The following is a 24,809-nucleotide window of genomic DNA, read 5'->3' on the forward strand; positions in this document are numbered from 1 at the left end:
AGTTTCCCCATTAGTGGTGATTGGAATAGCTGGCCAGCTCCATGCAAATGAATACATGCAAGGAATTTCTTATGTCAATTTAGTATTACAGACTAATGTAATTGTTAACCTTGGTACTTCACATCCATTTTTAGAGCTTAATGAATCAACTGTCTAATTTGTCAATGTTGATTAAAAGATGAAAGAAATGGGAATATTTTCATAAGGGAAAGAAATTACTTTTGAAAAAATAGAACTGATCCCCTTTGTGTAAATAAAATAAGGCATGGAAATACTGAATAAAGCAGAGATTTTGAATCAGATGTGCTTCTGGTCCTGGTCCAGCTGCACAATCATTGAAATATGCTTAAAAATGTGAGAGTGAAGCACAAGTTTAAGTATTTTACTAAAAAAAGATAAGTCTAAACTTATGCTTCCAATCAACCAGACTGGAATCTTTGATTAGATCCCTTAGATCTTTGATTGAATCAGGATTTAAATCAATGCCAGGCAAAAACCAGAGATAAAATTGGTTGCAAAATAAAACATGTTCTGCTCTTCATATACTCAAACTTTTTAAAACCTCACAGCTGATGGAAAAATATTTTAATTTTCAATTCTCACTGAAAAACCAGTATGCTTCCCATGATGGTTTTGCATATGAGATAACCAATTTCCATTAAACGCTTCTCCTCTTTTGGGAAAACAGAGGAGTCAGAGGAGGGGTGGCCTGGGATGGAGCCTGCAATCCTTTTGTCCTTTCAAGCACTGAAAAAGTCACAGCAGTTCAGAATTAGTTCCTCAACCCCAATGAGCCCCAGAGGAGCATTTGGCTGCATTTATGAACAGGATTAAAAAAAAAAACAAAGTGCTAACAACGTGGATAACATTTAGGCATGTTGCCAAAGGACATGATACTCATTACACATGTTCTTTGGAGACTCCTGGATGGCTTTCAGATCAAAAACCACCAACCTTTTTGTTATTTCTGTAGGAGAATTACAGTTCTCTGGAGGTTTCTCTGTGAATCCCTCCTTGAATTTAAAGCATGCTTAACCAGGAAATGCATCAATATAAAAGCTCAGCAGGTTTATGATCATAACTCTGCTTACCTGTCTGCGGAGCAGCCTTTCAGCAGAAGGGGAGTGTGCCTGCTGGGAGACCCGGGGCTTGCTGTCCCCCACCAAATGGTCATGAGCTCTTACATGGTGGAAATGTTCCTTTGGGATTTGTAGGAGGGAGCTGGTGTCTGCTGGCTGTGACTGCACCGATGCCTTTGAACCTTGCGAGGGAGAGAAGAGGAAGAAATGGGACATGTTCATCCAAGGGTTGTGTCCCAACCTCAGGGACCTCCCAAGGAAAACTTCTCTGCTGCACCTTGGATCAGATAGGCACAGCAAAACCACTGAATTCAGCAAATGGCTCTCCAGAACTGGGAAAAAAAACTCCCATCTACTAATAAATTACTCCAGCATTGTCTATTATTTCATTTTTCTTGGCATTTTCCCCTGATACAACTGGGACTAGCTCCTGTTGAGAACAGAACACAAGGAACTACAAGTTCATCTGAACTGGCAATTCCTGCATCCCTGCTTTTGGGCCAATTACTTTGCAGGCAGCCTCACTTCTGAGCACCTCAAACATCTGACTTTGAAAGGCTCTAGAAGGTGTCTCCATGCCTGCGCCTGCATGGAGACCAAGTGCTGGGATCTCCAAACCAGCATGCACACACTGGAAATGAAGTGAAAGGGAACAGCACCTGGCAGCTCTCAAGGCTGGTTTTACAAAGCCTCCCAGAAGGAAACACATACTCTCCAGCCTCTGCCTGACCCTTTGTGATTGCTGGCTACTTCTTCTAAAAGGTTTGAAACTCTGTGTGCTCCCCCTACACACAGGCTCAACATTTTTCAAAACAATTAATTTAATCTGGACCTCATCCCAGAGAATCTCATTTGTCCTGGAATCTTTCCCAGAACAACAGCCCCATTACGAAGGAGTATTCAAACAAATGCCTCCTGCAAGTGCCAGTGTTTTTGACAACAAAACCTTTTCAGCTTGAAATATTATGGCTTGGTTGTGGTGATTTATTAGAGGCGCCTGGTACCTCTTGCTGTCTTCACTGCCCTCTATAATATTACAAACTGTAAACAGGTGGGGGTGACTTCCCACACCCTGAAAAGCAGTGACAGTGTAGGTGGAAGAAAACGGTGATGTGTCAGAATTTGGGGACCTTAACCACCTGCCAGCACTCTGGCCTGCTTAAGATGATTGGAATTTCACCAGCAGGAGAAAAACACAAAAGGTTTAATTGCTTAATGTGGTTATAAGACATTAGCTTTACCTCTGCAAAGTATTTCTGCTACACCTCAGTGAAACAGTTGTTCCTGTGGATTTACAAGGGTGCAATGCCTGAGCCCAGAAAGCCAGGGCTGTTGTGTAGGGCTATCCAGGTTCTCCAAACTGAAACTGGGAAGTGAAATGTTGAAAAAAGAAGGGACTCACAAATTACCCCGTCCCTTGTTGACACAGTTTTTGTTCAAGACTGTATAAATACATCCCAGTTAAGGGTCAACAATGAAGCACTGGAAATTCCCTCTGCAGCAAACATGATTCTTTCATGTGGTCAGGAATTTCTTGACTGTTACAGAGACACACGAATTCTGGCTCAGCTGAAGCTAATGGGAGATTTGCTATTGCTTGCAATGGAATTTTAGCTGCACCATTAGCATTATGTGCAAACAGATTCTTCAAAACACCGCTCTTGACCTTGAAAACTGTGTATTGTGGCAGAGATTTCTCACAACACCAGATTCACCTTCCTCCCTTGTACTCACTTTTTTTTTTTTTTTTGCTTCTGTTCGACAGTCGCTATTCATCCAAATTCTTATTACTATGCAAATTTCAACATCTTATTTCTAATCTGTTTAAATCTCCTACCATTCTGAACATTGCTGAAATTATGTTCTGCTTAGAGGCTTTCAAATGGCAAAAACTTGTAAAAACTCCCCTGTCTTATCAGTGACAAATGTCTAAAATGATGGCATGTACAAATTAAAGGTGGCTCCATTCACTTCAGCAGAGGAGCTGGGGGCACAGGGACAAGCCCTGGGAGGCAGCTGCAAGGACAGGGGCAGAGGTGAAGCTAGGGAGAACCTTCCCTGTACCTAAGAATACCACTGAATTTAGCTCCAAGATGCATATCCCAGCCACACACACTGGGAAGAACAATTCCACACTCTCTCATTTTCCCATTTATCTCACATGGGCACATGACTCAATTCAGCACATTTATGTTCATTTTACAGGCATTTAGAGACACCATCTTCCCATCTTTCACAGATGTTCCCAGACAGAGCTTCCAAACAGGTACTGCTGCAAAAAACAGACAGGAGGAAATATTTCTGTGCTGGGATTTCTCCTCTGGGGCCCAGTGGGTCAGATGGAACCCAGACTGTAGGGACTGTAACCTTAGGGAATCAGGCAGGGCCAGGCCACTTTCACATTCCCAAAAAATTCTGAGGAAAGGAGTTATCTTAAACAGGGCTTTGTAAATTGTGGAGGGTCTTTGCAAGTTGTGGAGGGTCTTTTCACAGCCATTCCACAGGTCTAGACGCATGACTGGAAACCAGCGGCAATTTTCTCCCTCTTACTGAAGAGCTTGGAAAACCATTGCTCCATTGGAAAATCCTACTCTTTTCCCAGCTGAGGGACATGTACCTGATTGGGATTTGTGATGTGCTGGCTTCCTGTCACCCAGGGAAGCAGGGCAGGGGCTGGAGTAGGGCGGCTGGAACATGTAGCTGTCGTTTGGCAAGGAGTGGGTGCGTCCCACCGAGGGCTTCCTCACACTCAGCAGGTCCTTGCTGGGGGACAGGGTCAGTGTGTCATCCTTGGAGCGGAGATCAGCCTGAGGGGAAGAAAAATGTGAGGAATGCAGGCATGGAAGGGTGGGAAAGAGGAGAAGTGCCCAGAAACGTGAGCGACAGCCATTGCTACCAGGATGGCACGATGGGCATGCACAGGGTGCACAAATGGATCTACCAGGGAGCCATCCCCCTCCATCGGGGTTGTCAACAAACTCTCACACAATGGACCACAGAAACAGAGGGAGACACACCATAGCAATAAACCATGACTATTTCAGGGATATGCAAAGAAGGCATCATGCCTCAAGGCCAGCAAAGGTCACATTCTTGGCCCAACTTTGACCCTCTGTGTCCTCATCAGCAAGGCAGGCCTTTGCAAAGGGGAGTAGTTTCTTCTTCTGACAATAAAAGAAAGAAAAACAAACCAAAAAAAACCCCAACCCAAATGCAAAAACTAGTTTATCAAAAATATTTTCTGTTCTAGGTCACAGAACAATTTCATTGGATTTTCTTCTCACATAATGAGTAACTAAACCTATTCTATTGAAAAAGATATCTAAACCTACTCCTTCAGGGTGAAAGCCATTCTCTGATTAGAAGGGATCTAATGCAAGCAAGGGTTATTGTATAAATGTTAACTGTGGAATTTTTACAGCCAAAGAGACTCTTGGAATAGGCAGCCCCAGAGGCAATATTGAGTGGATTCAGGTCTGATTTCTTAAGAAAATAGATCCATCTCAGAAATGTTCTTGGGTGTTATTGTCTTGGAGAGTATCAGCCAAAATGGAATCAAGGTCATCTTCCCAGTGTATTTCTAATGAAACAATTATTTAATTGTTAAAATGTCTCAAGTGAAAAATGCAGGAATAAGTTTATGCTACAGTAGTCTAGTACAGTATTTGGCTGATCATTTTTGGAAAACTTTAGATCTTATTTTCTGAAAATTTTTCCCTTTACTCAGTGCTTTACAGGTTTTCTGGAATCAACAGAGATTTTTTTGATCCCAATTTTCTCCTTCAATCATAAAAACGAAATTTCACTACAACATTTATTTGCACAAGAAATATGATGAGATTTAAAGGAATTTACAGAAAGGGGGGGGGAAAAAGAGGAAAAAAAAGAAGAAAAGATGGGGAAGAGAAAAAAAAAAGATCACTGTTGCAAATTTAATGAACAAAACAGGTATGCACTGCTGCACAGCATTTGTTTCAGTCCCTGGGAAACTGCTGATGTGGATAGATCATGGATACAGACTAGTTAAGGGAGACTGCAGTCTCCTGATACATCTTGGGGAAGGAGAACAGAACCTGTGCTGGTAAAGCTGAGAGTTTGGATTTGGGAACCTCTCTGTCCCTCCCTGCCTTCCCCTTCAACCCAGTTCATGCTGTTTCATGGTCACACTGCTGAGCTTAAAGCAGAAAAGGTGGCCTGAAACTTGAGATCTCAAACTCAAACCCATTTCAATCTGAACACGAGAACTGGGATTTGAGACCCCATCCAAATCCAACCACCAGTGAACCTTTAGGTTCATTGACAGGATCCAATATAGGTAATTTCCACTTTTGGGTCATCTTGGGGGAAATCTCATGAGTGAAATTCATGAAGACCATTGAAAGTGGCTGCAAAATGATCCTTCCTAGGCCAGCCCACAGAGCAGTGGGAGCACATGACTTTTTGGTTCAGTGGTACTTTTAAAAATGTGTTGTTTTGGCTGGACTGAGAATCAAGTCCAAATTTTCCTTGGAAAAAAAAAAAAAGATTTTTTTTTTTCAGCTAAAGCTGCATCCAAATGAAGTGTAAAAATATTTCATTTAGAAGAGATTTCAATGAAAGCTTGCAGTTTTTCAGGAGTTTGGGCAACTGTTGTGACCAAACACTTTTTTGTTATTGATAAAAATTCACAAAATCCTTTGTTCAACACAGTTTTGCTTTTTTTTTGGAGAGGGGAGAAAAACCATCTTTCCTGGCTGTACCCTTGAGACTTTGCAATGCTGTCAAACAGTGTTGTCTAATCAGATTCAAAACTAGGAGGGTTTCTCCTCTGTCCAACTCTCCATACTAATTTTGAAACAAAAAGCCTCGTAAAGAAGTTAAATGGGGTTTAAAAAATCTTTTGCACAGGATGCCATGAAGCATGATGGGAAATATTGTCACGGTTTAAGAGATGTTTCTCAAATAACTGCTAATTAGGATGACAGTCAACTCATATGGCAAAAAATTTATGAACAACACAAACATCCAAAGGCGGGTACATGAACAATAACAAAGAAAACAAGAATGATCTAAAAATGTTGGGAAAGGAGTTATGTCTGTTGTACAGCAGAAAAAAAGCACTTGACCGCTACACAGCTAAAAATATCTAATGTTTCAAAGAGGAGATGGTTAAGGCAGGGTTCAAAATACTGGTTATGTCAGTCAAAAAGACACTGAATAGTCAATTTTATTTTTTTTTTCCAGCATGGTGACTGCTAGAAAAAAATTGCAAAACAAGCATCATCTGGGAGAGATCCTCATTTGATATTTGTAAAAGAAATAGTCTGGCACCAATCATGCAAAAAGCCTTGTGGTGCCTGTGTCCATAGTGACAAAAATCCACTCCAAACTGAAGTGTTGGGGCTGGCCCTTCAGCAGAGGAAATGGGTCATTAGCTCACAGGGGTCTCTTCACGTAGCATCACTGATTTGTTTCAGATGGGGAGGAAATTTCAGCCTTGATGCTTTCTGAAGTTGGTTGTTGGTTTTTGGTTTTGTTTTTTTTTTTTTTACTATTTGTTCTACTTGTAGAAAACACATTGTTTATACATAAGACACCAAAAGAAAAATTGAAATAACTACTTGAACTACTTGTTCCTCGCAAGGAGCCAAGACTGGGGACAAGAGTGACAAAACCCAAGACCTAATGGCATGAAGGACAGCATCCTGTTCAGGGAAGAGGTTGGTGCTATTTGGGAAGGGGCTGGAACTGGAAATGCCATTAGACAGGTGCAGAGAGATGGCAGCAGTATTTTGAACCCTGTAAACATCAGACTACACAGTGACCAGTGTATGTACATTGCTTTCCAGAGCATTAAGTAAGTGTGTGTTAATGTCATCAGCAAAAGAGTCATCCGTCAGAGCTAAGGACCAGGACTTTTCAGAGAGAATATCTGACGTCAGAGACAGAGCCTCCATCTCAGCTAGAGGGATCTAAAGGGAGAGATGATTAAACATAAGAAACCAGGACACAAATCTTTTGGAAAAGAAAATTAAAGAAAGGAAAATAAAGTATCATAATCTAAGTACTTCTAGACACTAAAGCGATATCCCTGCAGTGGGAGAAGCTGTACCATACACATTGTTACCAGGGACAGAACATTAAAGAAATGAAATATAATGAAGAAATCAAGGAAGGAATGGGACATTTATATTTTAGTGCTTACCAAGGATCTGGGAGGGGGTTTAAAACCATACACTAATGCTAGCATTGTATTTTGCTGTTCTCCTGTCTACATGAAGAAGCAAAGGAAACATTACTTTTGTAATAGAGAGATTCATCCTCTTGGCTGTGATTAAATACAAGAGGTTTCAAGATCTGATTTCTCTGAAGTTGTCCCCCCCCAATAACCATGCTGGTTTCTAAGCTAAACTTGTTGAGTCTTCAAAGATTCCCCAACAAACAAAACCATATATTCAGGTGGGGTATGGACTGTGCCTTTTCCTGTGCCCCAGGGAGGCTGCAGGGACACTCCCCACCACCCCCCAAGCAGCAGGTGAGACCGTAATTCACTTCCTCATGGCTAAAATGGCACAGGGAGAAACTTAAAGCTTGATTTTGGTCAGCAGACACCTTCCTGGTGCTTTTAGCTCATTTTGGCTGGCTATAGAGCCTCCAGTGACACCAATAACCATCCTACTAAAACAGCCAACTGCATTTTTCAGCCCCAAAATGCCCCTCAGGCCTTGCCCCAGCTGTCTCCTCTGGCACTGAGAAATCCTGACTTCAGAATCAGCTCTACACAGCCACACTCCTGTTTTCATGTGTCTTGCACAAATGGATCCCCACTGAAGACATTCAATCAATCAATCAATAAATGTCCTTATCAAATCATTGATGAAGCTCTCTCCCTAGACATAGAGGTATTTTGATAAGAAATGTGAAAATGTAATTTCTGATGTTGGAGGAAAAAGAGGGGGAAAAGGGGACAGACAGATCTCCCCTAGGGCAGCAGCAGTGCTGCCAGGCACTGTAAGAGGGGGTGTCTGCCCTGCAGGAGGCTCAGTTATCCCCAGATCCCCTCCCTGGACACAGTGCTCATGGCACCAGGACTGGAATTTCATCAGGTAACCTCCAGACCTGGCTCACACTTGCAGGGGCCATCTACTCTGGGCAAGTTCCAGGTGCTTACTGTTCACTTCTCACTGTGCATTTCTTTTTGTCATCCTCTATGCTTGAAAAGTCTTTCAGCAGCAATAAATCTTCCAAGAGAAAACAGAGGGGCCCAGATCTCTTACACTGGAGTTCTCAAAGGACTGGGTTTTCTCACTCTTAGAAATGGCAGCCATGGGATGGAACAAACTCAGCGATGAGTGAGCCTGGAGAGGCTCAAAATTCAGCTGAGATAAGTAAGAGGGTTGGACTCCTCTCATCTAACCTCAGTTTTGATATCTTCTCTAGCACAGTCATCTGCTGGCAATGGATGAGAGAGATGATTTGGAGCCCCTGATTTCATATGAGGCTCCCCAAAAAGGCATCACTGCAAAGGCTGCCAGCCTGAGGACAGGAATCCCTGAGAGGGACCCAGCAACCAGAGGCAGCAAAAATCTGTGCAGGAGCGTGGTGGACACCAGCAGCTCCTGCCTGCTGGGAGCTGCTATTAATCACTTGCTTTCAGCAAGTCCCAGTGCTGCTCTAAATTCCTGAGTTGCCTGAGAACATGACAAATGGTGTGAACAGAAACGCCAAAATGTAAACAAAACATCACCCCACTTCAGCCTTCCCAAACCCAAAACTGAGTTTGAAGCCGTCAAAACATTTTGTTGGAAACATCCAACTGATTTAGACCAGTTTTAATTATAGAGCAGGGGGGGAAAAAAAAAAAGCTTAAATTTTAAAAGAAAAAGCCATTGCAAATTGGAAAGCTATATTTTTCCATTACAGAAATGTCAAAACAAACCCATTTTTTTTGCTGCAGCAGCACTTTCTGGTGAAAAATGTTGTGACAAAAATTTTTCAACCAGCTCTCACTGAGTTTCCTACTGACCCTCTGCCTTCCCTGCCAAAACTACTGTCTCTATTCCTCTGGCAATATTAGAGATAACCACTTCTTATAGCTTAATAAACTCTGGGATACAATATGGAGCAATCAGAGGGAGAGATGTTATCCTTCTATAAAAAGACCTGCAGCAGGATTTCATTTTACCTAAGCTTGTTCCTTTTCTCTGATGAACCATCAAAAGCTGGGTAATTTAGAGTGTCAGTGAGCTCATAAACAAGTACTCTGATTTAACAAGAAAACTTCTGTTCTTTTTAGCCAGAAAGTGGGGGAAAATAGATCAAAAAATATGGAATTTGCTCAATCCCAACTGCAGCAAAAAATAGGTGTGCTTGAATTATTATTATGGTCACTGCTATGTTTTAGGGAAAATATTTGCTCAGAAGAATAACACACTTTAAAAAGTATTTTATTCTAGGAAGTAAATGAGCTAATTTTAAACAAGCACTGTCTGCTGGAGAAAGCACTGGAGCGCAGGGTTATTTATGTTCATCATTAAAGGCTGCCTCCCCTCCTAAATTCACTAGATCAGAGAGGAGGATCTAGTTTACAGTGACCCATTTGCAAGAAGCCTCTTCAGGAAAACCCTTCAAAACTGGATTTTCAGGCAGTTGAAATTGGCACAGAACACAGAGATCATTTGATGATCCCCAGCAGCTCAAACTCTGCTCTGGGAAAGCCTCACGCTGTGCTGCAGGCTCTGCAGACAAGCCCTGACACTGCTGTGGAGTCAGTCCTGCTCAGGAGCAGGAAGCCAAATATAAGAATCCCACTGAAGGATGGAGATGGAATTTTGTGCATTTCCCTACTAACACCCATGAACTGTAAATCCCAATGAAAAACTTCTTACTGTGTTGACAAGGGAAAGTCTGGGCATGTTCTCTTCCTCTTGCATTGATACACAACATCTATGTCCACAGAAAAAGCCAAAGTGATGCTTTATGCTTCCAGACCCCTGTGACTGCATTACATAAAGAACTTTAACTTGCTATTAAAGGTCTCAGTCAAATTGAGTTTGGATGGACACTTTGCAGGAAATTAGGAATATTAACCTGGTTCTCAGAGTTGTAATATTCGGGAGCTGGGAGGGCATAATGATGGCACACAGAGCCTGACAGGTTGTCCATCAGCTTCAGCTCTCCTTCCAGAGATTCCTGGATCAGCAGTGATATGGTATCAAACAAGTGCCTTTCCTAGGAAGGGTGGTGTACAGCATGCAGAGAGAGATAAAGCAAGCCAAAAAGAGAGGAGGAAAAAGGTGAGGGATAGAGACACAGAGAAGAAAAGGACAGCATGTCAAACCCAGTGAACAGAATGAGGGGAGGAAAAAAAAAAGAAGAGGGGAAAAAAGGTGGAAACGTTCAAAGAGAACAGCAGTAACAGGAACAACGGGACAGGAGAAAAGGAGAGAGAACAGTGCAGTAATATCACGGTGAGCAGAGACAGCTTTCCCAGACATTACAAGAGATGGGGTGACAGCAGTGTCCCCGAGACCATGGCTGCTCCCACCCAGGGCCCTCCTTGGGGACAATCTCCCTCTCAGCAAACACAGACAGTCATTCCTGGGGGCTGAGCAGCGCCTTCCTTCCCATCAGGGCTGTCAACTTCAACAGGACACTATTTGCTGCAAGGCTTCTATACACATGGTTCATGCTTTTGAGCAGCAGGACCTAATACTTGACACCTAAATCCATATCCAGAGGGCACAGAAATTAAAATAAGCTGACTGGAGAGAAGCTGAGTGTCCTGTCCTCGGAAGCTGCAGCTGAGCAGGATGGACTTGTGACAGGTCACCAATTCATGGGCCAGACATGGGCTGAGGTGCCCCCAGTGTTCTGGCCAATGTCAAACCAGCTGGCCACAGCACTGGGATTGTACAGAGCAGGGTCTGGCTTTTGCAGACAGCAGGGGAGCGATTTCAGGGTGCACCTTCCACGTAGGGAATGCCCAATGCATACAATGAGATGAGGACCAGCGCTACAGTCAAACAGCACACAGTGCAAAAATCCCAGGAAAGAGGCAAACAAAAGAGCATGCTGTCCTTGCCAGGGTTGTGTCCTGGGAATTGTATTCCTCTGCTATCAAGCTCAAGCATCAGATTTTCCCTGAAGATTTTGGCTGGGAAAATAAATAGTGAGAGTAAGATCTCCTGGAGGTTTCTGAGGCTTCTGTTTGAAGGAAAGAGCAAGCAACCCACTCTGAAGGTTATGACTGGAATAAACCCTTCCCCAGGCTGCCTTCAGAGGGGGCAGGTTTAGCAGACTGTAGAGTGAAGGTGTCATTCTGACTGATTTGTCTCACAGTTTTGCAATTTCTCTCTTTTTCCAGTTTCAGTCCTGGTACAGGACAGCAGGGCTGAGGACAGTTTGCCAGTACTCTGCTCAACACATACAGCACCAGCTGGGGTGTGTTGTTTGTCCTAGAGGACATAGTAAATCTGTATTTCCCCACGTGCCCTGAACTCCTTTTTCCTGAGCCAAAGAGCAGCTTTGGACTCCATCTCAGACATCAGAGATTTTAATGGCACCAGAAATTTCCAGTAGCTTAGGAGCTGAAACAAAGCTTAAGCAGGGATTTACTCTCTTTCACCCTTGGACTAAAGATCACAAATGAGTTTTTCATGCATTAAAATACACGTTAGTCCACCCCAGGCTGAGGCCAAGATATGCTGTTGTGAAATCAAGATGTAATAAAAGTTAATGAGGTCTGCATAGAGTTTAACCCAATTTGCAATCAGCTAAGACTAAAAAAAGGCTGGACTGTATTTCCTGAGTAATTTCAGTTCAATGACCTCCCAAAGAATTTGTCTGGGGCTTGATCTCACCTCTCATTCCTCAAACTGAATCTTCATCCAAAAATTGTCCTTTAGGGAGACGTGGTGCAGCTCATAGCAGCTCCCACATTGCAGCCATGCTCCTGCTGGTGGGAGTTCTGCCACCAGCTCTGGTGAGCTCAGGTTTGGGTCTCCTCTGGATTATTCTATTGTTAAAAGAATCTTTTCTTACAAGCCTGACTGTGGGGATGAATTTTAAATTGAGGTTACATAAAACAAATTTAATACTGAAGCAGAGATTAGCCAAGTTTTATTCCTCTTTTATGTTGTGGTTCATGGTCTGTATTAGAAAAGCAAACACATTATGCTCATGATTTTGCTATCACAAAGGACCAGTCAAAACTCTGAATTAAACTAAATTTGGAGCTAGCTCTGAACTCTGTGGCTTGAGCTGACATCCAGAGTAAATTGCAAAACTCTCTCCCTCCAAACAGATGCATCAAGGTGGTCTGGAGACCTGACTGGGGTGTCTTCCCTGCAGCATTGGTTCCCAAACAATGCAAGAGTCAGCAGCAGACAGCAGGGAATACAAGCCCAGGACATCTGGTACACACCTCTTCCATTGCCAACTCGTGCAAGTCTTTCCCCAGCAAAAATGCAGATCAAGCCCTCCTCACCCTCCAATAGAGATTCTCACCATATGATAAGCTAGTGAGAGCTGAGAATCCACCTTGATTTGCATGGGATTGGTAAATCTGTGGGGGCTCTCGGGTCTCTCTCCACTGGTGGTGCCTGTCCACGCAAAGATGTCTGAGGGGCTGTGCTGGCTGGGGATGATGGTCTTCATCTCCATCTCCAGTTCTGCTTCGAGCTCTGCCTCCTCCTTTGCCTCCTTGTTGCTCTCCTCCAAGTGCTTCATGAGCACAGCGATCACCACGTTCACCAGGACAAACTGGGCTGTCAGCACGAAGGAGACGAAGTAGATGGGGGAAATGACGGTGTTGTAACAGGTGGACTCCTGGTCACAGTCACGCAACGTGTCCTGGAAACAGCGGGGGAATGATCACAGAATCAGCCAGGCTGGAAAAGACCTTGGAGATCCAACCTATTACCTAACACTTATCAACTAAACCACGGAAGTAAGAGATGGAGGGATGTGAAGAGATTGCAACATGAACCTCAGTCTGCAATGGGTTCTCCTTTCATGGAGAAAACTGAGTGGATTTGGCAAATTTCACATCTAGAACATTGGCAGACAAAAACCTCAACACTCACCTTCATTATCCCATTCCAGTTGTCTCCTGTGGATACTCGGAAGAGGGTCAGGAAGGCCATCCCAAAGTTCCTGAATGTGGCGTGCCGTCCCAGCCCCTCGCAGGGGTGTGTGTCATCACACTCTGTGACACCAAGCACAGCCGTGAGACTCCCGTCCCACACCATTCCCACCCCTCCCACCGGCACGGGAAGACTCACCGAGGTCACCAAACAACTCCACTCCAAGAGCTGCAAATATGAAAAACAACAACATGAAGAGAAGGCCCAGATTCCCCACCTGAAAAGAGAAAAAGAAATGGGGGGTAAAACACACACACAAAAAAAAGAACATTCATTTGATTTTTTTGTTTTGTTCCAGACCTGTTTCTTGCTGTATTCTTTAATCCAAAACTTAAATTGCTTCAGGGCAAAAATGACCTCAACGTGAGGACTGTATCTCAGTGCTTTGAGAGGGAAATGTGATCCTCCAATGATAAAATGATTAGCATTCCTCTGCAATAGGAAATGAGCTGTGGGCCAGAGAGCTCTGGTTTGATATGGCAGTGGGTTACCTGCGGCAGTGCTTGCATCACAGTGTCCAGGAGGGCCCTCATCCCCACAGCCATCTTCAGCAACTTCAGCACTGTGGAAAACACATTTGCAGTATGGTGATGGCAGCATTAGCAGAGAGGCACAAACTCAGTCCCTCTCCCAGGAGCACAGATTATAGGAGGAGAAATGCAAAATCTTGTCAAGTGTTCCCCATTAGCTGCTACAGTCCCTGGCCTTTTTACATAGCTCCCTGTTGCCTGGATACTATCAAAATCCCATGAATAGCAGCATCACCTACTCTGAGACTTGGAGAAAGCATTATCACTCTGCCTGGCTCTTCCTTCCCCACTTTATCTGTGTTGGACTCATCTCCTTCCTCTGGTTATCGTGAGCAGTTCCTTTCCCAGCCCTGGGGCTACTTTCCTACTTCCATAGGCTACCCACTTTCATACATGATTCACTGAAGAATGATTTACACATCTCTTCCAGAAGGTTGCATTTCCAATTGGAAGCTGCATGTATTTTTAATTCTGAAAGGGATCCAATGCACAGAAAACTGCACTATTCCCCCCTCTTGAGACACAGCAGCACTTAATTTCTCCTCCAGCTCCTTCTCTGCTTAGATGTGGGCTGTAATCAAAACAATTATTCCTCAGAGCACAATATCCTTCAGGAGGGCCTGGCAGTACTTCATTAAGGGCCTGAGCACTCACATTTTACATCTTCATAATTTGGCCCTGGCGCCTCCACGTTTTGAAAAATCAGGCCCAGAAGAAGTTGGCTCCCTGACTTGGGCATGTGTCTGAGAGGACAGATGGATACAGAGTGACAAGGCATTCTTTGTCACAAAGCGGTGTGATGTAAAGCCTCATGGGAATTTAAATTCATTAGATGCTCATCTTTTAAAGCAAATGTACTCAAGCTTGTGTTCTTTAATCCCTGTTAGAGACAACTTGGATTTGACTGGAGCAATTTTCCCAGGTACATCTCTGGGAGTTACTGCCACAGCTACTTCTCCTTAATTTCTAAGCTCCCAGCCTTCGAGCCCTCTTAAGGCAGAAACACATGGTCAGTTGGCTCAGCTTTTTGGCTCCTTGCAAGTATTTCCCCCCATTGTTCTTTTATTTGTTTACAGCCTATTGATGCCAGAACTATGCACATCATGATGGGGATATACCCCAGTACTGTTTCCCAATGCTTAACTCTCTCCTGGTGCCGACCGTGTACCTCAAACACGAGTCAGTTCTGCTTCATCCCTCTCACCTCGAGCGATCCTGAGAACCCTCATGATCCGGATAATGGTGGGGTTAATTGGCAGTGAAGCGTTCACCTCGATCTCTTCCAAAGTGATGCCCATGATAGACAGCAGCACAATTGCCAGATCTAATTGGTTCCATCTGGAGACAATACAAAGTGAAGTTTAACGTCTCCTAAGAAGCTGACAATGAGAAGCAGCTTGTTTCACACGAATTCCAGTCATTTCAATGGTTTGAGCACTCAAATGAATCTGCAGTATTTTTCTGAGGGTATTATACAAAAGCAGTGATGTTATGAAATCATAACTAATGGATCTCATTAGAAAACCAGCCAATTCCAAAGATATCCTTGACTGAGGGGAAAGAGGAACAAAAGCTGGGTAGTTTTCTACCCAGAGGCTCCAAACCTCGGGAGAGACACTGTGTTGTCTGTCTAGCCACTTCTAGACATGACTCTTGTGGACCTCAATATGAGATCTGTCCTGGGCAGAACAGGACCCCATGGCCAGTCCTTGTAAAAAAGTTGTGTTGGGTGAAGGAAAGACCCCAAGGATTTGTGCCAGTCTGGAAAGAGTGGTAATTCCAGCACAGACACACAAAATGTGGAGACAGGGATGGATCCATTCACTGGATGCTGAAGGGCTCATGTGAAGGCTTGCTTAGTGCCCTTTTCTTGGTATTAACATTGAAGAAGGCAAAAATGGGAGAAAGATCCACCAAGGACATAAAATTTGTGTTTTTGAGGTAAGAGAGGATGATCTAGATAAAGACATAATGTCATCCACAGCTCCTTATCTGCATAAGAGAGAGGTCCTTTCTTTCTTTCATGTTCACTCAGGGCTAGATTCTTTCTCTTGACATAATTTTTGTCACTTCAGCAGATTCTCTTGATTACATGGACATGCAACTGGTGTGAGAACTGGCTTCCTGGTGGAGATCTGTCCCTGCTTCATCCGCTCCCAAGGGCCAAAATGGTTCAATCCCACTCCTTGGCCTGCACAATCTGTCCCCCAGCTTACATCCCAAGCCTCCACATACCCAGCCTTCAACCAGTCACATCAAAAAGCCTTCATACATATCAGCATGGGCCAGAGCATGGGAATTCAGGACATGGAATGTGGGCAGCTCTCCACAGAGCCTGCTGCTGACCCTGTGGTCACAATGGATCTTTTGTTACCTGTCTTGGAAGAAGCGGCGAAACCCGAAGGCAATAAGCTTGAAAACAGATTCCAGGACAAAGATAATGGTGAAGATGTAATTGCAAATCTTCAGGGCTTCGTCAAGAACCTGGGATGTGGACACAGGACTGGGGTTAGATGCTTGTTGTGCAGAGGGCCTTTGCTGCCTCCAAACCTGACTCTTGTGTCATCACTTACTCAATACAGTTAAAATGCTTCAAACACAGACACTCTCTGATGAAAAGTGTCCCAGGGAAAAGTCCCAGAGATTCACAGAGTGCACTTGCTGCCTGCTGATAAGATCCCAGGAAGGGCTGACACAAGCCCAAGGCACAACTCACCCCCCTAGCAGCAGCACAGCCCCAGCTGGATCACTGGGGTGTGCAGAAAGAGCTGCTGCATTTGCTGGTCTCAGCAGCACAAGAACTCTTGTGCTTTTGTCAGAGAGCTGAACTTCATCCCACTTGTTCATTTGTGCAAGTGCTGGCCAAAATGGCTCCTTGGTGACAGCCTGCCATTACTCCTCACCTTGAGCTTTTGGCAAGGAGCACGACAGAGGGATGACATGCCAGGAGAAGCAAGTGCCTTGCATTTTCCTCTGGTGCCCTTCCCTCTGCAGAAGTCAGTCTGGTCTTTAATCCAAGTGCATCCTGGCTGGGACAACTCTTGCAGAATCAGGCATTAAGCTACATCAGAAGTGATTTCATCCCCAAAAGCCTCGCTCATGAAGGAACACTGTGGTAGCAGTATCCTTCATGGCCTCTTAAGTAATGTGCATTGAATTTCTCCCTGCTGGCAAATAGGATGCTAATAACAATGTCCAGGGCAGTGTTAGGGAACAGGGGAGATGTGCCCACAGATATGTGCCCAACATTTGCTGATCCCTGAGCACGAGAAATCATAGCAAAAGGAATTTAAGTCATGCACTCTGTGCTACAGTTTAGCTTCAAGCATTCATGGACAACAACCACCTCATCTGATGAATAAGCACAAGCCCAGCTGCTGAAGGAAGCCATGGCTCTGAGCAAGTCTCCCTGCTGTACTGCAGGGCACTTGGGCTCTGCAGCAAATGAGCATATTTAGCTGGCAGAAGCAGATTTTTCCCAGCAGCTCTTTACTCAAACCATCTCTCTGCACACTGTAGGATTCCTGCCTCTCCAGGAGCTGAAGCATCTCCTTCTGGGGTCTCATCCCCAGGGCATCCTGTATATCCCAAAACCAACCCCTTTCAGCACCAACAAATCAGTAGTTTGGATATAAATCTCTCTGGTACATTTAGCCTTCAAATATCTTCAGGATCCCAGCCATCCATCACCCAGACCAGAGGGGTTTCCAGGCCCTGATTCAGCAGGACTCAAGCATGTGTATGACTCTGACCATGCTGTCATCCCAGCACAGCCCAAGCTTGGACCTACTACCCAGACACACAGAGGGATAGAGACAAAATGTTATTTTTCTAAAGAGAATAAAAAACCAAAAGCCTGCCCGACATTTTTATAATAGAAGAGAAAATGTAGCTGCAAAGTGACTGTGGTGAGACACACACTCTAGACTGACTCCAGCCCTGGCTCCTTCACCAACAACCTTTTTCATCATCAAATGACTGAACTATGCAATGAGCTTTCCAGAGTATTTAAAGGTGACCTGGACAGAAAAAAATAAACTGGGCTTGTTGCCTTTCACTTTTGGCTTATGATAGACTGGAGAATATTTCCCCTCGCTCCTGTCATTTGCATGTTTTTGTTGTTTGGGTTTTTTTTTATATTAAGTATTCAAGTCCTGTCTAATTTTAAAGAATACTTCCTCCTATTGTGTGTTATATTTATTCATTCTGGAAGTCGCTAATAAAAGTAAGTGCAAGTTATGTGGCAAAGGCAGCTGTTTCCATTTCATTCTTATGCACAAAAGACTTGACATCTCAGGACAGGCTGTTTTCATTTTCACAGGATGACTAAGACCCAGGAACTTAAGCACACTAACATATTAAAATGTATTTTAAAGACCAGCATGGAAGTCAATTCCTGTGAAAACTAGGTCCTTTTGGACAGTGAGGTTTTAGAAGAAACTTTGCAAAAAAACCCACATTTTCCAAATTCTCATATACTTTTTCCTTTTTCTCTTTTTTTTTTCTTTTTTTTTCTTCTTGGAGGTGGGTGTGGTGAGAGGGTGGGTGTGAAACCTGAGTAAAATGGAAGATACCAATGATGATCTAATCTAGCAATGCAAGCAAACCCGATTCCAGTCTCATTTTGGTCTCCCAAAAACAAGCCCTGGATTGAGCTGGGAGCCAGTTGTAGGATGGCTACACTCCACTGGCAAAGGTCTGACAGAAACCCGGGCCTTACCCCTGCTCAACAGCACATCCCAGCTCTGCATGTCCCCCCTGGCCACCCCACCAGCTGTCCCAGTACCTTTGGCTGCTGGTAGTGCTCCATGGCCATGGTGATGACGTTGAGGCCGATGACACCGGTGATGAACAGATCCAGGTAGTGGCTGGTGCACATCTGGTGGATCAGGAGGCGGAAACGGGAGTAATCCGAGTAGTAGGGCTTACACTGAGCTTCTGCAGCAGGGAGGAGAGCGAGAAGCAAATCAAGGGATTTCTCTGCGTCTTTCTCAAGTCAACGCACCCTCACTCTCCAGCTCCAGGGATGATAAATTCTACACCAATCCCAGCAACATGCTGTCTTTTTTATTCCCTTTTTTTCTTGCTGGCATGTAACCATTTTTAATACACAGCAGGGCTCCTGTCATCTTACATCCATTAAATATCTTCAGTGGGACATGCTCTATACTCAGCCTTGTGGCATCAGGGATGAGGTGAGCTGGGATTAGTGTGCTGATAAAAAGAATTTTCCTCTGTAGGGAAATTTAAGTTAAATTTAAATTAAAACAAAAATTTTTGTTTCTGCTGACCTTAAAAGTCCCCAAAGCATCTGAAAATCCAATTAATGGTCAGATGTTGTTAGATCTTACTAACAATTGCCTAAAAACATAGGCCATTGAGTTTGTGGTGGTCTTTAAAAGAGTGCAAACATATAATGTCCTTTGCAATAAACTTTAGAGACAACAGAATTCATCACTTTGGCTGTCAGAAAAACGGTCCATAAGAATACCAAGGGAAACTGATCAATGAGCCTTTAGTGATCAGAAAATAATGATCCTTCCTTTAGACAAGATTATCAATGCACAGATTTCACTGTCCAACTCAGTCCCATGCTCTCTTGCCTCGGGGATGACACATGGATTTTAGACCCCAAATGTTCCTAGAGATTTAAACTCATTTACTCACCTAATCTCTAATGAGCAAATGCCAAGGCCGAGTATATAATTCAGTACAATTTTCAATGAGGCATTATAATGCAGATTGAAGTGGAAAGGGCTATCTTGAAGATGTCAGAGTATAATATTACCCTCATAATTAGATGATCAACTGGTTATGAAAATTATTGAGCTGTAAGAATTGTATGGTTGATATTTAGTGCTCCAGAGCAAATGTACAGTTTGGTACATTAGTCCAAGAAAAAAAGTTGGGCAAAAATGATGCCAGTAAGCACAGGTTTGGGTTGCCCTGGAGGAAAACTGATTTTAGAAGATTATATTTTGCCTGGAAATAGAGTTCACTTTGTCAATAGCCAATGACATTGCAATCAAATCCATAGATTTAATGGTTTCATGTGCTCTCTGCTTCATAGCAGGATCCTGAAAAATCAGTTTTGTTTTTTTCCGTAGAGACAGACCTTTCCCTTCCAGCCCAGGGACCAAAGGGGAAAAAAACACTAAGCAGTGTTATTCTGTAGGGGTTTGGAAGGCCCAAAATACTGTTTCAGCGTCATCAAATGAAAGACAGTATTAATATTCACTTTCTGATCTGCAGTGCGCTTTAGGTGATCTGCACTTGAGTATTGATGAAAAGGTCTATAATTTTCATGCTGAATCTATTGAGTGCTTATGAAAAAAAAGCAGACTAATAGTTGCTGACTCACTCATAAGACTTTGTCAGATATCTCAGAATCTGCATAAATCTCCATAAAGTCAAGATATCTCGATCACATTATGCTAAATTATGAGTAGCAAATTAACTAAAATGTTTGAATACAATTAAGTTAGGAATAGGACCTATTTTTATGAACCAACTTATCAACTTGGAAAGAAACACCATCATAATTGGATCACTTACTTCTTCTACATTTATGTATAATTCACATTCAAAAAAGAAAAATGTCAACTTTTCCTGCAATGGGTTTACTTATGAATAATTACACTGGAATTCAATTTTATTTTCTCAGCTTTGAATGACAGGTAATTCCAAATCCTACAGAATAGCACCAATGCTGTTAGAACAGAGAGAGGATTTAGATAGAGGTCGTAAATGTTCCCTGTGCAGGGCTTCTGCACCTGGATTAGCCAGTCCATGACCTTATAAGCAGGGTTGCTAATTGTTCAGATATTTGCAAAGGCTTTTCCTCTCTTGCACCCCCTCCTCCCAAATAACCTGTTCACCTTTCCCAGCACCCAGGTTTCCACAGCCAAACCTCTCTGGGTGCTGCTCCCATGGATGCCCTTGCAGCCTTTGAAAATTCCCAGTGATAAATGTTCCATCCTTCCCCATTAACTTTTTTTAAGAGGGGATTTGGCAAGCCATGCTTACAAATCATGTCTTCACTCACTTCCCCGGTGTCTCCATGCCAGCCATGCATCGTGGTGCCGTAGGGATGCTCCCGTGGGATGACCCCACACACAGGCTAACATGCTGCCTGAGGGCTAGGGGTAAATCCCCACTGTGTCTAGGTGGGCAGGGAACTTTCTGAACAGATAAACCAGTTTTTACCATTGTGAAAATACCGTTTCTTTAATTCGACCCTGCAGAGTTCTGCAGGGAATTTGGGGAATTTGGAGAATTTGAGATCTGGTATAATTCCTCCCTGTGCAAAGCCCGTGCCCCCTATGACACAGTGCCACTTGTAATTATTGCAATAAAGAACTTAACAATACCAACATCTTGGGAAATACAGACATCTGTTAAACTCCAAGTGGTGAACTTCACAACTAACACAACACCACATTACTGTACTGTTACAATACACTGTGTCAAGAACAACAAGAGCTCTGGGTTAGTCTTGGTTATTACTGGAAAGGTTAATGTGGCTTCCAGGCACACATAGCATTAAAGAAAGGAGGAGGAGAGAAAATCAACAAAGAGGAATTGGCAGAATGAGAAAAGATGAGGAAATACAGCAAAAGCCCACTACGAAACATCAGGCTGGTAAACAGGGTGTAAATCAAGCTGCTTCACCAGGGCTGGGGCCAAGACAGAGGGAGAAGTGGGTCAAATTTGGAGATCATTACACAGGATAAACTTGGCTCAGACAGTGGATCCTGAGAAATCTCCTCCTAACCCAGCTAGGATGGGGATGTTGTAGCCAGCTGGGAGGTGGTCTAAGCAGTTCCCACCTGCCCCTTTACCCTGGGTGATGGTGGTCCCAGGGGACTGACTGTGCTGGCAAAAGGAGCAGTGCCTGGACCGAGGTGCACTTGGCTTTAGCTCATCATTCTATGGGTTCTCAGCTCAGGTTGTATCCCAAGCTTGAGTACTCAACTCTTGGCATCAGGCTGAAGGATTATAATTGATCCCCTTGACAAGGGCTGGGAACTCTCCACCATTCTCTGCTGTTTGGTTGGAAAGGAAATGACCATTGCTGTTGCAGGATAAACATTTCCCATTCCTAATCCCTGTCTGACCTTTCCCAGGCCAGGTGCCCTTGGGGTTCACTGATCCCAGACTGGGTTTGTATCCCTGTATTGCATTTGATGGCTGAGGAATGTCACCTGTGAAGCAACACCCAGCAGAGCAGCACTGGGGTACCCCTGTGTTTGCTGGGCAGTGCCACCCCCAGCTCCCAGAGCCTCCCATGGCTCAGCCAGTCTCTGCCAGCACAGCAGGGACTGGGACTGGGGCCGCTCTCTCCCCATGAACTGCATTTTTTTGGCGGGGGGGAATCAAGATGGGCATGCAGCTCCAAAATATCCCCAAGGAGCATCTGCCTCCAAATACAGCCCTGTCAAGAGAGAAATTGCCACTTTCCCCGAGGTGACTTCAAGCCAGAGGTACGTGGGCACAGGAAATTGGAATTCACAAGAGTGGGACAATTCCATTACTGTCTCCTTCAGCTTCTTCCTTCTCCTGTAATAAGGGAATTAACTCCTTTGCAGGTTTGAGTATCTGGAGGACAGCAGCAAAGCAGTAAGCAGGGAGCCCATGACGCAGCTGGATTTACAAAACGTATCAAGAATATTATTAGGTTAAAAAGTAGTTTGCACTGAAGGAACTTGTTTTATTTAAACACAGAGTTTTACTTGGCTTTTATTGTACTGAATGGATTTATTAAAAAAAAAAAAAAAGTGAAATGGAAAATGATAAATTATTTCCACTGTGAAGATTCCAGTTGTGATAGAATGTAGACTTGGAGGAAAAAAAAAAAGAAAATTATAAAATTATAAAATATCTCACTAAGCACCAGGCAGCAGTGCGTGTGCACACACACACACACACACACACACACACACACACACAATTCCATCTTGTCTTCACAGAAAGAGAAAAGAAGCCCTCTGAAAGTGCAGAGATGTGGACAAGCTTTGGGTGACAACTCCAGATTCCTCACTGAACCACAGGAGGTTCATCTACTGCACCCAGGGACTGATTCCCTAAATTCCCAACAGTCAGGTTCAGAAATAAAACCTTTCTATTTCCTCATGTTGGTGCCTGAAGAGCAGCATGGCACATTCACTACCACTGGATCCAAAGAAAAGACAACAAAAGGAAACACAAAGCACAGACCTGACAATTGTACACATTTTAAGAGCTAAGACTTTCTGAGCCTGCACAGGATAACGGAGAGGTTTGGACTGAGTTCAGTGCCTTAAAAATAACATAAAATAAGATAGCCTTAATACATCTCTGTAGGACCAAGAGAGGAGTCACAATCAAGCAAAAAGAAGAAAAAATAACCAGTTCACCCAACCCAGTGAGAGCCCCTCCCTCACTCTGTCCCCGTTTCACAGGAGAGGCCAGGAGGCCCAGCAAGACCAGCAAGAAACACAGCAAAGAAATATAAATATCAGGAATGGCAATGGGAAGGAGATTCAGGATTTATTAAAGCATGTTGTGATAACTGCCAACAAGGCCTTAGAAATATAAGGTAGAACCTCTTTCTCCTTGAGTTATCTCTGCAGTGAAAGGCTATTTTTATTTAATCAAAGATCCATGCAATCTAAGAGAGATGGATGGAGCCCTGCTCCCATCTCAAGCAGTGGGAGCCTGTGCACAGGTGAGAGTTTTAATGGCATAATTTTCGTGGTGTATTATTTTTGTCGAAAATTACAGCTATATTTGTTTCTATGTTGGTGCCTCTTTAAATATTCAGGCTAATATTCTTAAGTTATGAATTAAACAAAATGCTTGCCAGATCAAAGCTTCTCTTAAAAATAAAAAGAGCAAGGGAAGGATTTGCAGCCCTGAGAATCATCCTGAGAAGGGGGCTGGGAAAGGGAGGTGTGAGCAAGCTGTGGCTCAAAAGGGACAGCTGAGACCCCATTAGTGTTGATCCAGCTGGTCTCCACCAGGACCTGGAAAGGCTTTGAGGTGTTATCTTTATTTATTTTAATTTACAAGATGCTTCATGGATTGAGCAACTCCTAATCAACACACAGAATTTATATGCTGGGCAGCACAATGAGTAAATCCCATGTTCACAGTGATGTGGGGTTGAGCTCCCTATTGAAGCAGAGGCTCTGTCCTATACTGAATTTTACCCTGCTGAAAAAAATACTCCTTGGAGCACTGTGTGAAGCAATAAGCAAGGGCTAAAGAAATATTGAAATATCTTCCCTAAGCTTTCCAAAAACACACACCTGCAAATTTTTCAGACTCCTAAGCTGGTGATTAGAAAGCTAAAGTCAACAGCAGAGGACCCATTTCACAGTCCAATCATTATTTTCGTCAGGAAATAAAAAAAGCTGAAAGAACTGAAAAATAGGAGGGGGAAAAATAAATAAACAAACCCATGAAAAATCTGACAGTGTCTTAACAAAAACCAGAGGGGGGGGAAAAAAAAAAAAAAAAAAAGACTGAGTAACATAAGATGATCGAGGAGTAAATTAAGGGTTTGCAAGTGTCAGTGTTGAGGCAGGTCTGCAGACCTGCAGCTCAGGATGAGATGCGTGTGCCATGGAGGAAGCAAACGAGCTTTGCACCACACACATGGTTTAGTGGGATGCCTCAGGCGCGGTGGCCAGCCGTTAGTGACACAGCACTGCCATTCAGAGGGACGAGACGTGCCGGCTTCCCAGTACCTTGCACTGCACTGGCTGAGCTCTCCATTAATACATCATCCAGCATTAGATCTAAAAGAACGAAATGGCATTAATCACCCGGCAGGACACGCGGCAAGACTCCCCAGCCCCTTCGGAGGTTCCTGTGGCTCTCGGGCTCTCCGCGGTCTCTACCAGGAGCGTTTCCTTGTGGGATCCTCGTGGAGGGTGGGCTCAGGCATAAGTGAAAAAGGAAGGGCTCTTGTGCTTCTCCCTTGGGCACAGGTGGAAGCCCAAGACATCCCCAAGAACCCCCTCAGTCGACGATGAAGAAGACACTGCTGAAGGACAATCTGGGGCACTTCCTGCTGGGACAGCAATACCTCA

The 24,809-nt window shown here is 43.8% G+C and overlaps 1 protein-coding gene across 8 annotated transcripts in view; it reads right to left on the reverse strand.

The window, feature by feature from the left end:
* The window catches only part of CACNA1G (calcium voltage-gated channel subunit alpha1 G), a 144,715-nt gene that overhangs the window by 7,043 nt on the left and 112,863 nt on the right, over positions 1–24,809 (reverse strand). For 6 of the 8 annotated variants that reach the window (XM_088065504.1, XM_088065503.1, XM_088065502.1 and 3 more), the window contains 12 exons: positions 24,465–24,515; positions 18,521–18,672; positions 16,109–16,218; positions 14,939–15,072; positions 13,696–13,766; positions 13,343–13,421; positions 13,145–13,266; positions 12,567–12,911; positions 10,149–10,289; positions 6,896–7,030; positions 3,697–3,886; positions 1,092–1,261 (listed from right to left, as the gene is read on the reverse strand). In XM_088065504.1, the coding sequence (XP_087921630.1) occupies positions 1,092–1,261; positions 3,697–3,886; positions 6,896–7,030; positions 10,149–10,289; positions 12,567–12,911; positions 13,145–13,266; positions 13,343–13,421; positions 13,696–13,766; positions 14,939–15,072; positions 16,109–16,218; positions 18,521–18,672; positions 24,465–24,515 (1,700 nt within the window). The remainder of the gene's footprint in view (positions 1–1,091; positions 1,262–3,696; positions 3,887–6,895; positions 7,031–10,148; positions 10,290–12,566; positions 12,912–13,144; positions 13,267–13,342; positions 13,422–13,695; positions 13,767–14,938; positions 15,073–16,108; positions 16,219–18,520; positions 18,673–24,464; positions 24,516–24,809) is intronic. The other 2 variants (XM_088065507.1, XM_088065506.1) reach the window with 2 other exon arrangements.

This window comes from Pseudopodoces humilis, chromosome 21 (assembly GCF_049639895.1).
Source record: "Pseudopodoces humilis isolate 2021_Gansu_Grassland_sample_001 chromosome 21, ASM4963989v1, whole genome shotgun sequence".
Taxonomy (NCBI): Eukaryota; Metazoa; Chordata; class Aves; order Passeriformes; family Paridae; genus Pseudopodoces; species Pseudopodoces humilis.